At 42.7% G+C, this 16,320-nt stretch overlaps 1 protein-coding gene across 1 annotated transcript in view; it reads left to right on the top strand.

Moving 5' to 3' along the window:
* LOC126195627 (odorant receptor Or2-like) overlaps nt 1-16,320 on the top strand; it is a 60,559-nt gene that overhangs the window by 27,407 nt on the left and 16,832 nt on the right. Inside the window, exon 3 of the mRNA XM_049934253.1 lies at nt 2,385-2,484. Within this exon, the coding sequence (XP_049790210.1) occupies nt 2,385-2,484 (100 nt within the window). The remainder of the gene's footprint in view (nt 1-2,384; nt 2,485-16,320) is intronic.

Genomic DNA, 16,320 nt, shown 5'->3' with positions numbered 1-16,320 from the left:
TTGTTTGACATTAACATTTGTTGTAGTGAACAAAAATTTACTGATTATGATAAAGTGGATTGTGTGCACACTTGATAAATAAAATTTAATAATGAGGCAGTGCAATATTTGACCCAAACACAGTTTTAGTTGACATATGAATTATGGAGGTGATGTGCTGAAAGACACCAATTAACACAATGCAGATGAAGATAACAGAATTTTTGGAAGTACTGTAATACTGGAATTATTTGCTGAACATGATAAGTATTTAATACAATACAGGAAAAACATTTAAGTCTTTTGGAAGTACAGTGGTATTGCCATTTTTAGGCAATTCACTTGAAGCTTATATAATTTGGCAGCTACACTGTGACTGACTGTTTTATTTTATTGCCTGATAAAGTTCTAGGCTGTGACTGTCTATTTCATTTTAATGACTGCTAAAATATAATGCTAAGATTGTCTGGAGAGGCGAGGGAAGGGTAGAGTTTATAAAAATACAATTTGCATTTTTGTGGGTATTGAAATTTTTAAATTTTACACCATCAATAACTTTGTATTATTAAATTTCATGCCACAGCAACCTTGCAGTTCTTTAAATGTCACATCGTCATTTTCTTGCATTTTTTAATGTCACACCCTTTCCGTTTGGATTTTTGAATATCCAGCAACACTGCCTATGGGGGGATGCTTGAACTAGGCCCGGTTAGTTTCTGGCCGTACTATTTATGTTGTTGCATTCCCACACCATGACAGCATGCTTATTTTGGATTCTTTTAAAACGAAATCCCACAGAGAGAACAGTATTTGTTGTGTTTATTTGCTAGTCGTGATGTTCAGTTGTGTCCCACAAAATTTGTCATGTTTTCGCAAAATTTAAACTTCTTTGTAATCCATATAGCATTCTTTTTCTTCTGCCTTTGCATTGCATCAGCACAGTGTCAGCATGTTTATGAACAGATTTGGCATGGTTAATTTAGGGGATGGCCAAATGCTCTTGAACTATCTTCACATAGTTTTTTCCACGTGAGGGTAAGCGAAAGTTTCTCTAAATGTTTGTGAATGGTGTAACTGAGGTGGAACTCGGGCACCAGCCCTTTTTTCACCTATGGGGATGTAGTAAACTGCCTAAAAACCTTATCCAAGCTGGGCGGCGCACCAATATTCATCGGTAATCTGTCAGATTCATGTGATCTGGGGCCAGCAGTTTAACACGCGTAACTACCCGGGCAGGTTTCGTTGTATTCTTCACGATATTTCTCGGTTTACTGCATAATAACATATTTACCATCACATAAATGAATTACCTCCTGTAACTTCTCCTTGTTTGGGGTAGTCCATCTATATTCTCAATGTTTGGTTGCCATATGGAGGACCCATGTTCTGGTACTATCAGCGATTTTTCCTAGGTGTGAGGACTAGAACGGGTGCACCCAGTCTCGTGATGTCAACTGAGGAGCTACATGTGTGAGAAATAGAGTGTGAAGTTCAAGAATGCCAACAATCGCTGGGAGTGCGACATGCTGATCCCGCACCCCACAACTCCATCCATTGACGTCATTGCCAGTGGAGACACTGCGATCGCTTGGCTCTGATTGGCCAATCAGAGACAGAACACAGACCTATACTTTGCTTTCCTTCTTTAGGGTATACACCTGGTTACCACTCCTTTAACCCTGCTGCCATAATTTGTATTCCACCGACTAAATCAACATTAACAGTTTGATTGCACATCCCGTCACTTTCTCCGTCAGCACTGTCATTGGTTAGCTATTCTAGCGGTCAATAAATTTAAAAACGTTAGCAGTAAGCTTTCGAGGCTAACATCTGAAGCCATTTCCAACTACCACTTGCCATGCTTACCCTCCAGGCAAGAAAGCGAACCGCCTTGAATTACAACGCGGTTGTACATATTACTGTGTCCAAGTCAGATCTCACTGCAGCCAGTTCCACAGTTCCCTTTGTCGAATAATAAGCTGCACTTTGGGGTATTATAGTGTCCACTGTTACTTAGGGGATCCGTAAACAAACTACATGCAGAGAGATCCCTCCAGTAACAAGGCCACATCATTGAGAAGCTCTGATTGCAGGACGTAAGATTTTCATCCTACGCTGATTTCTCAAAGTGAAACATCATTCGTGTTTTTACGTGGAGCTAAACTATGATGTAAATTTCGATCAACTACATGCACGCCTGCTGATGCTGATAATTTTCAAAATCGTCCGTGTATTTTGAAGAATGTGAAAGGAATTATAAACAATTACGAGTTATGAAAGCACTTCACTTTGGACAGTTGGATATCGGCTTTTCCTAAAGAGGATGTCGCTTAGTATTGCCCAATTTTATTACCCTCCTTGACGGACTTCTGATAGTAAATCTCCTCTGCTGTGTGATTTAACAGGAATGCAGACTTGTTAGAGAAGAGCCTAGGAGCCATGTTGCTCGCGCAGAGCCTAGCCATCGGTGCGTGTGCCTGCTTCCAGATGTTCCAAGTTGCCACGGTGAGTGAACGCACGCAGTAACTATACGAACTGAATTATGATGGCACATATTGTTTATCCTACACTATTGTCCAGGCGCTGTTGATTTACTATTCTACATTTATCGTTAGTCATTTATTTAATTTCTCATGTAACAGGTCATCTATTAGATTCATTTAGAATGACGTCGAACGAGTCAGTTTTCTGGTTACTTCCCTTAATCAGTGTATAGGTTTCTATGTTGGGCTTTCACAGATTCAGATGAACCCAAATGGAAGACATAAGTAACTGAAGGTAGAATGTCTGTCTCCTGTGAAGTGAATAAAAACTGTTGAATGTAGGAAAACCTAACGAAAAAATATACATGTCATGAACATATTACCAGTCGTTACACTTAAATTTTTGACTATGTGGTTGGAAAAAATTAGACTGAGAAGCATCTAAGACGTAACATTACTAAATGTTTGAAACCAACACTGTTAACAGAGGAGGTGTAAAGACGGATGTCTATGGCGAGATCTCGTCGTAATCCACAATCAACTCCAAATCATGAAGTCAGGTAAGTACAACGCCTAGCACTCGAAGAACGTTTATTACCGAACAGCAACGTACTATGAAAGAGAAGTGAAACTATGGACGCAGCATGCCGCTGTTTATATAAACATCCCATATTAAAAAGTGTAAAAAGATTTCAACGATTACAAATTTCTAGAACTTTCCAGAAATTATAACTATGAAACAGCAAGTAATAGCTGACGGTTGCGTTTGAACTGGTGACGTGAAGCACGAGGGTCACCGACGCGAACCGCTACACCAAACAGTAAACGCTACAGCTGACCGCATTGCTCTCTCTCGCTTTGAGCAACACACCCACTATCTATTTCAGAAGCCTGCCACAGCACTCTGGATGTGAATCTTGTCGGAGGCCCTCTTCGTGGCAGCGCTGGCGCGTGCTTGCGGATTCGTTGTCGCAACCTCTTCATTATGATAACACTGAACAACAAATTTGAAATGAAAGTGTGTAAATTGCACGATTTTCAGTTAGTTATGTTTATTTAAGAATAAAAGGTACAAAATCATCATCTTCATAAATATTTAGCACTAGTTTCGTAAAAAATGTGATCTACATTTTTTTATAAATAATTCTCTAACTAAATATGCATTCATGTTCCAAGATTCAGCATAACAAATTTTAAGTGAATAATTACTATTATTATGTTATGTGTTATTCATTGACAAATTTCAGTGCCATTCTGGAAGTACAGAAATAAAATATTAAGAAAAAATGAGGATAATATTACATGAATGATAATACTTTGTAAGTCTACTTTGTACCAGAATTATGTAAAGCACAAAAGAAAATATATAAATTAACTTGTCACAAATGTATATAAATGATTACAAATGTTAAATGTCCATATGTACAGTATATACAAGTACATATTCTGTTCAGAGATAAATTCAGAAGACGACCGTTTTCGCTTGGCTTGACGTTTATACACATACTCGGGAACATCCCTTATTACAGTCCAGCAGTAATCTGATAAAATAGTATGGCTCCACATTCCGGCATACCTCTTCTCAAATGTGGCGCTTTCTTGATGAAATCACTCTCCGTGTTCATCAACTACTCCACCACAATCTCTGGGGAAGAAGTCAAGATGACTATGTAACAACTGTATTTTCAATGGCATGTTGCAATCAAAAACATGTTATCTTCAATCTCCTTGTAATTTATTGCTCGTTTGTTCCCTAAGAACTATAAACAGATTGTATTACAACATCCCCATGCATGACTCTCATCACCTTGTATGATTCTATCAAAAATATGGTCTCCAAAAAGCTCTTGAATCTGTGGGCCTAAAAAGATGCCCTTCTTTACTTTGGCATCACTTAAGTAAGGGAATTTTTCCCTTAAGTACTTAAACACGTCACCAACTTTGTTATCCCTTAACAAAGTTTTTCATGAGACTCAACTTGAGGTGCAAGGGCGGGAGCAGAGTCTTTCTAGGGTCTACTAGAAGTTCATTCTTAATGTTCTTTATATCTGATTGAAGAAATTTTCTGGTCGGCCATTCATGTTTACTGTAATGAGATGCACGAGCTCGGCTATCTCATTCACAGAGAAAGCAATATTTAGTATACCCTAACTGCATACCTAATAGCAGTGCGACCAATTTCAAGTCACTACAAATCTGCCATTGAGAGTCATTATACTTGATGGCGTCTAGTAAAATTTTTATGTTTTGGTAAGACTCTTCCATATGCACTCCATGCCCTTCTGGAATAGAAGGAAGAACTGCTTTTAAGATCAACTTTGACGAATCAATAAAGAGTCTCCACTCATCAGCGTTGTAATTAATTCTGAAAGCCTTCATTAGACCATTTAAGTCTACACATACCACAAGACTATCTTGTATATTTAAAAAAAAAGATGTAGTTGTTGCTCTTTTGTGCGGTAGAATGAAACATTTACACTGCTTTCTAGAAAATTGTACTGCTGCAATACTGATGCTAAAATCTCAGCATTAGTTTTAGAGAGCTCCAAATCTCTAATGTGATCACTTAACTCATTTTAAGACAATTTTTGTGGATCATCAGTTGATATATTTAGAAGAAGCTCTGGATCTTTTGATGTACATGGTTCAGGACATTCAGAATCCCCATCAGAAGTAATCTAGTACTCTGTCGGTGGTTCAGGTATTGTCAATCCTTCCCCACGTAGAACTGGACGAATGGCAGATGGAATGTTGGGATAGATTACTGTCCGCTTCTTCTTCTTCTTCTTATATATTCCCTTCTTGATAGGAGGAACCATATAGAAGTAACTGTCACTGACGTGGTTAGTTGGCTCACGCCAGATCATGAGCACTGCAAAGGGCAGTGAACGTCCTTTTCTATGTATCCAGTTCCTGAGGTTGCTAGCACAAGTGTTGCAGATCACATGTGAAGCCCAGGGTTTATCCTGATCACCTATATTGCACCCAAAATAACAACTGTAAGCTTTTTTAATCAATGGAGTTATTTGCTGCTTTGGGAAGCAAATGTCACTTCTCCACACACATAGCAAAATGTGTCAGCCCTGTTAACACAAACTCGTGGCATTTTTGTTCACTTCAATAGCAATCAATAACTGTTTGTTAATCTGGAAACAAATGTGCAAAATTATTGCATGCATTAATAAGGTCACTGAAGTTGAAGAGGAGGGAGGCAAAGAGATCACTACAATTGGTATAAAATATTTACATCCAAACTATTGCACACAAGTGAGACCAGGGATAATAATATAATCCATTGTTGCTAGTTAATATGACTTTGACAAACCATTATAATATATGATTTTAAACTTAACATAAAAATACCTGTATAATCACCTCACTGTAATAAAACAGTGTAAAATAAAAAGTAGATGTAATTTTAAATTGTCTTTGTGATATTCGCAATCAGCACTTTAGAATTGATAGGTAATGGCGCTTTTCATTCGATTTAGATTTTCATTGTTGCACATTGTAATCATCGAGTATATTCCATTCCTGAGAGGATCTCTAGTTTCCTCGAACGATAAGACCCCTTGATGGGTCTCGCCTCAGGACTGCTGTATATCTTCATACAGCGGACATGGATGACCTCTTTGTACTTTTCACTTCTTGATGAAAGATCAAAATCCTCAGCTTCATAAGTGACATCTGACAAGCGACAAATCTAGGGCTATGTACATATTTTCCATAGTCCCACTTTCCGCAGAGTCATAAAAATCTATGCCATATTTCCTAGATTATATGTCACTGATCAGGCTTTTGCGTTACAGCGTTCTCGGCCGTTACTCTGGTTGTCCGCAGTATATGGTAGACACTATCCAGATGTCTTGCTTCATTGCCCTTGATGATGGCATGTTTCATGCAGCCATCCTAAGCTTCGCCCAGTTCAAACGGAGCGTGTGTATCCATGCCTGCGTCGTGACAGTGGAGTAGAAAGAATGGTATAATTGAACGTGCGTGTGGCTAGTGGCTACCAGTGGGTAGACCGTTCTCCTGGTGCAAATCTTTTCAGCTGATACCCCTTGGGCAACCCGCATGTCGATGAGGATGACATGTTGAAGAAGACAACTCATCACTATGTCCCCGTGCGGAGAAAATCGCGGACCTGCCTGGGAATCGAACCTAGGCACGACGCATGACAGCTTACGGTGCTTACTACGCATCTATGGAGGCGGACACAAAGAATGCTGTGAAGCCTGTAGTGTCTTTCTTCACTGTCTTATATGAAGGTGCTACGACAGACAGTATTGTATCATTAGTTTTCTATGTATTACTGTCACACATTGAGAGAATATTGACCAACATTTCATAAAAGCATTCTGCAAGGCCATTCGTCTGTGAGTGGTAGGTCATTATCAACCTGTGGGTGAACTCAAAATATCCCCTGATAATATACAATTGCAAAACGTTCCACTATTACAGCGAATTCCTTGTGGTGCGCCTTGCTTCAAAATGATATCTTCTACAAGGAACTTTGCAATTTCTGGAGCTTTGGCAGTCGCACAGCTTTGGTAACAGCATAGATGATGAGGTACTCAGTGTAGAAATCCATCGAGGCCCGATTGTAGACCTCGGCAATGTGCCAAAGAGGTTCTTCCCAAATCGTTTGGATGACACTGCTGCAGCTGGAACTGGTAGTACCAGATGTTCAGGAGGTAACTGCAGGATGTGCTTTCATAACTGGCATTCTTTACAGTAGCTCACATAGTGTGTAACGGAACGTTACAGAACTACTGTAGAAAGTGAAATTTTCATTTTATACTGTCTTGAGCCTTCACGAACGTCCGGTGATCAGATGTTGTTGTGTTATGGAAAAACATCAAGAAAGCAGGCAATAAATGAGCTAGGATGATGAGAAATCATATTTTCCCCATCAGAATATACACTCATGCTCATAAGTCAAGTATAATGCTGATACATGGTGAAACAACGCTCTGGTGGACGGTTTGCGGGTTTAAATCACCACGGGGTATGACCATGCGGTGCATTTGACCTGCGGTCGTCGCTGGCAGCAGTCCACATACGCAGAGGTATGTTGGTGGATGTCAGAGTACGGTGGAGCGAGTAAGTGTGCAGACGTTTTCAGATGTGCTAATGGTGTTGTGTGCTGAAAATAGCTCAAAGAACACATGTTGATGACGCAGTGAGGAATAGAATACTAGGGCGACTGGAGGCTGGTCAAACACAGCAGGTCGTAGCACAGGCCCTCTGTGTGCCACAATGTGTTCAAATGGGTCAAATGGCTCTGAGCACTATGGGACTTAACATCTGTGGTCATCAGTCCACTAGAACTTAGAACTACTTAAACCTAACTAACCTAAGGACATCACACACATCCATGCCCGAGGCAGGATTCGAACCTGTGACCGTAGCGGTCACGTGGTTCCAAACTGAAGCGCCTAGAACCGCACGGCCATTTAGGCCGGCTCACAAAGTGTGATCTCAAGATTATGCCAACGATTTCAGCAGACAGGAAACATGTCCAGACGCTACAGTACGGGACGTCCACAGTGTACAACACCACAAGAAGACCAATATCTCACCATCAGTACCCGCAGACGGCCACGAAGTACTGCAGGTTGCCTTGCTTGGGACCTTACAGCAACCACTGGAAAAGTTGTCTCCAGACACACAGCCTACAGAAGACTGAACAGACATGATTTACTCGCCTATAGACGTGCAAGGTGCATTTCACTGACTCCTGGTCACAGGAGAGCCTGCAAAGCCTGATGTCAAGAACACAATACGTGGTCATTGGAACAGTGGTCCCAGGTTATGTTCATGGACGAGTCCAGGTGTAGTTTTATTAGTGATTCTCGTCGGGTTTTCGTCTGGTGTGAACCACAAACCAAATATCAACCCCTTAAAATTCTTGAAAGGGACCTGTGTGGAGATCGTGGTTTGATGGGTTGGGGTGGGATTATGACTGGTGCACGTACAGCCCTGCATGTCTTTGACAGAGGAACTGTAAAAGGTCAGGTATATCGGGACGTCATTTTGCACCTGTATGTCCGCCTTTTCGGGGATGCCGTGGGTCCCATCTTCCTCCTGATGGATGATAACACACAGCCTCACCGAGCTTCCATCGTGCAGGAGTACCTTGAAACAGAAGATATCAGTCTGTACTCCAGACAAAAAATCCATTGAGCACGTCTGGGATACTCTCGGTCAACGTATCGGTGCACGTCTTCAAACCCCTAGGACACTTCAGGAGCTCCGACAGGCACTAGTGCAAGAATGGGAGGCTATACCCCAGCAGCTGCTCGACCACCTGATCCAGAGTATGCCAACCCGTTGTGCGGCCTGTGCACGTGTGCATGGTGATCATATCCCATATTGATGTCGGGGTATGTGCGCAGTAAACAGTGGCGTTTTGTAGCACATGTGTTTCGGGACGGTTGTGTCAACTTATCACCAATACCGTGGACTTACAGATCTGTGGCGTGTGTGTTCTCTATCTGACTGTGCTATTAGCGCCAGTTTTATGTGGCACCACATTCTTCAGTTATCCTTAATTTATAAGCATGAATGTAGTTTTGCAAATACAGTGTTACTTGTATTTACAGGAATTTTCCTTTGGTTAGTTCCTAAGTCTCAAGACTCTTATGGTTTCCAGTTATGCTGAAACTTTCCCCTGATCAACATCAATATCAGTTAATGCAGCGATGACTGGAATTCTGTTAGCATTGCTGCGATTCACCAAAAGATTTCTTGAAAGACAATCATCGTCCTCGTTTTTCCGCCAGATTTTGTATACATTCTACACAAAGTCCAGCTGAAGCCTCAGTGACTTTCTCGTTAGTTGGCCTGACAGATCCATAGTGAAAAGTGGAATAAAATATGAATGATTTGCTAAATAAATGTAAAACGGGAATTTGTTGAAGCCCTAAGAAACTGCAAGGATTTCTTTCTTGGTCGTAGAGTGATTCACCTTGGATATGTAGAATACTTTGGAAGCATGACTATTACATCTAAAGCCCCTTCATGAACTTGCACTGGAACTGCACTTATCATGTAGCTGCTAGTGTCGGCGTACAGTCCTTTCACGAGATTCTCGTTATTTTATGCTATGTCTCGAGAAGATTTTTGCACTCTCTTAAGAACGAGGATAGATCTTTCCTGTGTCTTGTTCCATGGAGGTTTCGCGTCTCCTTGTAGTGGCGTAGCAAGACAGCCAAGCCACTCGGAGGTAGCCGAAAGGCACGCGTTAAGCTCACGCAGATTGGCGTGAGGTCTGGAACAAGGTAAACTAATTATCCTATAAAGAAAAGAATGTAGTTCTTGGAATACTTAACTTTAATCCACAATTGGAGAACATCGCTCTTGTTTAGACATTATTACACTGAATATAAACTGGTAATGGCGCCTTGCTAGGTCGAAGCAAAGGACGTAGCTGAAGGCTAAGCTAACTATCGTCTCGGCAAATGAGAGCGTATTGGTCAGTGTAGCTTCGCTAGCAAAGTCGGCTGTACAACTGGAGCGAGTGCTAGTACGTGTCTCTAGACCTGCCGTGTGGTGGCGCTCGGTCTGCAATCACTGACAGTGGCGACAGGCGGGTCCGACATATACTAGCGGACCGCGGCCGATTTTAAGGCTACCACCTAGCAAGTGTGGTGTCTGGCGGTGACACCACACTCCTCATAGTAGTTCTTGTGAGAGACGTGCTTTGATTAATAATTCGTTTATGAATTTCCAAGTACAAGCTCATTCCGACAAAACTTCTCAAATCAGAAATGTGTGAAGGAGTTGCCAAATCTCTGACTTTTAATATTTTCATTGTACTGGGAAAGACACGATGCCCACGAACTAGTTGCCTGAAGTTTTTTTATTCCTTGGGGAAGGAAGAGGCACTTTTTCGGAATTGGTCAGAGACCTGCAGTATGAACACACTTCGACAAGGTTTTCAGGTGGCTTCTGTGTTAATTAAATGTCTTCAAAAAACTACAATGTCATTCAAATAGCAAAGACGTGCTGTCCATTTAATGTGTGGAAGCAGATTGCCCGTCATGCATTCGATGGTGTCTGAATGTAGTCCCAACGACTTAACCCTGAAGTCACACATCCTATCAGGAGCTATGAAAGAATTTGCTTCCTACTAACCCTCATCAACATAATTTGCCAGTTGCCCATCTTCATGTCCACAGTTGAATAGCTCATTGATCCTTTCGACACGATTTTGGCCAATCGATGACGGTCGAGGTAGGAATGTCATATGCCATCCATCTTCTTCATAAGGACTACAGGAAATGACCAATGACTCTCCTGAGGTCCAGTTATGCCACCCTGCAGAATCTCCCCCAGTTCCATCCGAATTGTGCGTTTTTGGCGACACCCTAATGGTGAGTGATTCTCAGTCCAGATGCGGTGTTTCCCATAGAACGCTAGGCTTTCTCCTCTTTGTTGTGTCCTCGTCGCCACTGTTGAGTCTTGTACCATAGGGACCAAGGGAAAGGATGTCGTTTGTGGCCAGTATCCCTTTTCTACAACACAACTGCGCACGTGTTTTAACAGGGTTCTTTTCTTACATTAACTGGAAGCTACTTATTTTAAGAGGGTCCATGTGTTGTGGTACAAGCTCTTCCGTAATAATCCACGTTAGCCTCACTGCTGGTGAAGCACAAGTCCCGCTACACGGTGAATGACAGACGTCTAACTCGTGTGCGAGTTGGTGCGACAGTGACTGAGCTAGTGACTGAGCAACTGTGCTACTGACAGAGACTGAGACTGACTGAGCCGTCCAGTGCGCGGCGCTGATCTAAATACTTGTGGTTAAGATGGCGTTAGCAGCGTATTGCTTGCGAGTCTGTCTTTGGCTTCTCTCCTGATAGGCGCGCTTGATCCAGCGTCTACTATCTTTCTCCTTACTACATCTTTGCTGACCAGGGTGCTGGCAACAGCTTACGCCATCACAATTTTAGATGCTGATTCAATTTATCAGCTACAGTCTGGGAGACTAAAGTGATAAGGGCTGACAGGTAAGATGAAGTTGTCTGAAATTTCTCTAAATTCCTCAGCCGAAAATTCCTTGAGCAATAAATCGGAGATAACCCACTGGAGTTGTCTTGTGACAGCCAGAGCGAGAGGACCAGCAGCAGCGAGTACTGTTTGTATAAAGCGTTTATTTTGCATTTTGTTTACGACCTTCCACTAAGGAAGGGATTCTATTAGTGTTTATCTGCTCTGCATAGTAACTAACAGTTCTTGATAAAACTTTACGTAGTTTTCGTGTTAGATTTCTTAGTGTTTTCTTGATCGTTTAGAACAGAAAGCGCCCTAAAACCGTCTTTTGTTTGTTTCGCGGCCGTTAGCCACTAGTCACTTGAATCAGCAGTTGTCTTGTGACAGCCAGAGCGAGAGCACCAGCAGCAGCGAGTACTGTTTGTATAAAGCGTTTATTTTGCATTTTGTTTACGACCTTCCACTAAGGAAGGGATTCTATTAGTGTTTATCTGCTCTGCATAGTAACTAACAGTTCTTGATAAAACTTTACGTAGTTTTCGTGTTAGATTTCTTAGTGTTTTCTTGATCGTTTAGAACAGAAAGCGCCCTAAAACCGTCTTTTGTTTGTTTCGCGGCCGTTAGCCACTAGTCACTTGAATCAGCAGTTGTCTTGTGACAGCCAGAGCGAGAGCACCAGCAGCAGCGAGTACTGTTTGTATAAAGCGTTTATTTTGCATTTTGTTTACGACCTTCCACTAAGGAAGGGATTCTATTAGTGTTTATCTGCTCTGCATAGAAACTAACAGTTCTTGATCGTTAGGAGAGAAATTTATTTTGTACTTATTTGCTGCGCTTAGCTTTTAAATAGTTTTTCTGGGAAAACCTAGCGTAGTTTTCGCGTCTCGTATTTCAGTGAGTGTTTCTTGATTATCAGAGTAGCTCATCAGAAGATTATCTTGGGAATTTGTCACCGTATAGAGTAGGGTAAACATAGTCATGTGTAGGGACTGTGGTTGTTGTGAGCGGACGCAAGGAGAATTGGCCACTCTTCGGGGGCAGGTGGAGGCTTTGTCTGTTAGGCTCATCGAGCTCGAGGCGCAGGCGTCGGCTCGTAGTGGCGTTGGGGCAACTGTGGTGAGACCTATGCCTACTTCGGTGGCCTTGGAATCACATGGAACCCCTGATGTCGCTGCGTCTTCCGGCAGTGAGCATCTTACCGGTCAGCCATCACTCCAGGGTGAATGGCGGACAGTGGTGGGCTCGCGCGTGCCTGGCCGAAAGGCGAAGGTGGGATCTGGCCGCGTGGCAGCTGCCTTACCCCTTTCCAACAGGTACGGGGTGCTTCCTAGTGGTGATGACATCGTTTCCGAGCCACCACAGGATGCCTCGCCTGTTGGGCCAGTGGCCGATTCTCCGGCAAGGTCCCGACAGTCACAGAGGGCGGGCCTATTAGTTATAGGGAGCTCCAACGTTAGGCGGGTTATGGAGCCCCTCAGGAAAATAGCGGGTAGGTCGGGGAAGAATGCCAGTGTGCACTCGGTGTGCTTGCCGGGGGGTCTCGTCCGTAATGTGGAGGAGGCCCTTCCGGCAGCTATTGAACGCACTGGGTGTGACCGGCTGCAGATAGTAGCACATGTCGGAACGAATGACGCCTGCCGCTTGGGTTCTGAGGCCATCCTTGGTTCCTTCCGGCGGCTGGCTGATTTGGTGAAGACAACCAGCATCGCACTCGGAGTGCAAGCTGAGCTTAATATCTGCAGCATAGTGCCCAGAGTCGATCGCGGTCCTCTGGTTTGGAGCCGTGTGGAGAGTCTACACCAGAGGCTCAGACGACTCTGCGACTATAATGGTTGCAAATTCATCGACCTCCGTTATTGGGTGGAGAACTGTAGGGCCCCCCTAGACAGGTCAGGCGTGCACTACACACCGGAAGCAGCTACTAGGGTAGCAGAGTACGTGTGGCGTGCACACGGGGGTTTTTTAGGTTAGAGGGACCCCCCCTTGGGCGAAACGATAAAATACCTGACGGCTTACCAGAGAGAACATCAGCATCGTTGATAAAGAACGTCCGTCCTCAGAGACCAAAAACAGGAAAAGTTAACGTAATATTGGTAAACTGCAGGAGTATCCAGGGCAAGGTTCCTGAATTAGTATCGCTTATTGAAGGAAACAGTGCGCATATAGTATTAGGAACGGAAAGTTGGTTAAAACCGGAAGTGAACAGTAACGAAATCCTAGACACAGAATGGAATATATACCGCAAGGATAGGATAAACGCCAATGGTGGAGGAGTATTTATAGCAGTAAAGAATTCAATAATATCCAGTGAAGTTATTAGCGAATGCGAATGTGAAATAATCTGGGTTAAGTTAAGTATCAAAGGTGGGTCAGATATGATAGTCGGATGCTTCTATAGACCACCTGCATCAGCAACCGTAGTAGTTGAGCGCCTCAGAGAGAACCTGCAGAACGTCGTGAAGAAGTTTCGTGATCATACTATTGTAATAGGGGGAGACTTCAATCTACCAGGTATAGAATGGGATAGTCACACAATCAGAACTGGAGCCAGGGACAGAGACTCTTGTGACATTATCCTGACTGCCTTGTCCGAGAATTACTTCGAGCAGATAGTTAGAGAACCAACTCGTGAAGCTAACGTTTTAGACCTCATAGCAACAAATAGACCGGAACTTTTCGACTCCGTGAATGTAGAAGAGGGTATCAGTGATCATAAGTCAGTGGTTGCATCAATGACTACAAGTGTAATAAGAAATGCCAAGAAAGGAAGGAAAATATATTTGCTTAACAAGAGTGATAGGGCACAAATCGCAGAATATCTGAGTGACCACCATCAAACGTTCATTTCTGAGGAAGAGGATGTGGAACAAAAATGGAAAAAATTCAGAAACATCGTCCAGTACGCCTTAGATAAGTTCGTACCGACTAAGGTCCAAAGCGAGGGGAAAGATCCACCGTGGTATAACAATCATGTACGAAAGGTACTACGGAAACAAAGAAAGCTTCATCATAGGTTTAAGAGTAGTCGAATCATAGCTGATAAGGAAAAGCTGAACGAAGCGAAAAAGAGCGTAAAGAGAGCAATGAGAGAAGCATTCAACGAATTCGAACATAAAACATTGGCAAACAATCTAAACAAGAACCCTAAAAAGTTTTGGTCATATGTAAAATCGGTAAGCGGATCTAAATCCCCTATTCAGTCACTCGTTGACCACGATGGCACCGAAACAGAGGACGACCGAAGAAAGGCAGAAATACTGAATTCAGTGTTCCGAAACTGTTTCACTGCGGAAAATCGTAACACGGTCCCTGACTTCAGCCGTCGCACGGACGCCAAAATGGAAAATATTGAAATAAACGATATCGGAATTGAAAAACAACTGCTATCACTTAGTAGCGGAAAAGCATCCGGACCAGACGAGATACCCGTAAGATTCTACAGTGATTATGCTAAAGAACTTGCCCCCTTTCTATCAGCAATTTATCGTAGATCTCTGGAAGAACGTAAAGTACCTAGCGACTGGAAGAAAGCGCAGGTCGTTCCCATTTTCAAGAAGGGTCATAAATCAGATGCGAATAATTATAGGCCTATTTCGCTTACGTCAATCTGTTGTAGAATAATGGAACATGTTTTATGTTCTCGTATTATGACGTTCTTAGATAATACAAATCTCCTTCATCATAACCAACATGGATTCCGCAAACAGAGATCATGTGAAACTCAGCTCGCCCTATTTGTCCAAGAAATTCACAGTGCCGTAGACACTGGCGAGCAGATTGATGCCGTATTCCTGGACTTCAGGAAGGCATTTGATACGGTTCCGCACTTACGTTTAGTGAAAAAAATACGAGCTTACGGAATATCGGACCAGGTTTGTGATTGGATTCAGGATTTCCTAGAAGAAAGAACACAACATGTCATTCTTAACGGTTCAAAATCTGCAGATGTAGAGGTAATTTCGGGAGTACCGCAAGGAAGCGTGATAGGACCTTTATTGTTTACAATATACATAAATGACTTAGTTGACAACATCGGTAGCTCCGTGAGGCTATTTGCAGATGACACGGTTGTCTACAAGAAAGTAGCAACATCAGAAGACTCGTACGTACTCCAGGAAGACCTGCAGAGGATTAATGAATGGTGCGACAGCTGGCAGCTTTCCCTAAACGTAGATAAATGTAATATAATGCGCATACATAGGGGCAGAAATCCATTCCAGTACGATTATGCCATAGGTGGTAAATCATTGGAAGCGGTAACGACCGTAAAATACTTAGGAGTTACTATCCGGAGCGATCTGAAGTGGAATGATCACATAAAACAAATAGTGGGAAAAGCAGGCGCCAGGTTGAGATTCATAGGAAGAATTCTAAGAAAATGTGACTCATCGACGAAAGAAGTAGCTTACAAAACGCTTGTTCGTCCGATTCTTGAGTATTGCTCATCAGTATGGGACCCTTACCAGGTTGGATTAATAGAAGAGATAGACATGATCCAGCGAAAAGCAGCGCGATTCGTCATGGGGACATTTAGTCAGCGCGAGAGCGTTACGGAGATGCTGAACAAGCTCCAGTGGCGGACACTTCAAGAAAGGCGTTACGCAATACGGAGAGGTTTATTATCGAAATTACGAGAGAGCACATTCCGGGAAGAGATGGGCAACATATTACTACCGCCCACATATATCTCGCGTAATGATCACAACGAAAAGATCCGAGAAATTAGAGCAAATACGGAGACTTACAAGCAGTCGTTCTTCCCACGCACAATTCGTGAATGGAACAGGGAAGGGGGGATCAGATAGTGGTACAATAAGTACCCTCCGCCACACACCGTAAGGTGGCTCGCGGAGTATAGATG

This window comes from Schistocerca nitens, chromosome 7, assembly GCF_023898315.1.
Source record: "Schistocerca nitens isolate TAMUIC-IGC-003100 chromosome 7, iqSchNite1.1, whole genome shotgun sequence".
Classification (NCBI taxonomy): Eukaryota; Metazoa; Arthropoda; class Insecta; order Orthoptera; family Acrididae; genus Schistocerca; species Schistocerca nitens.
This window is presented reverse-complemented; position numbering and strand designations above follow the sequence as displayed.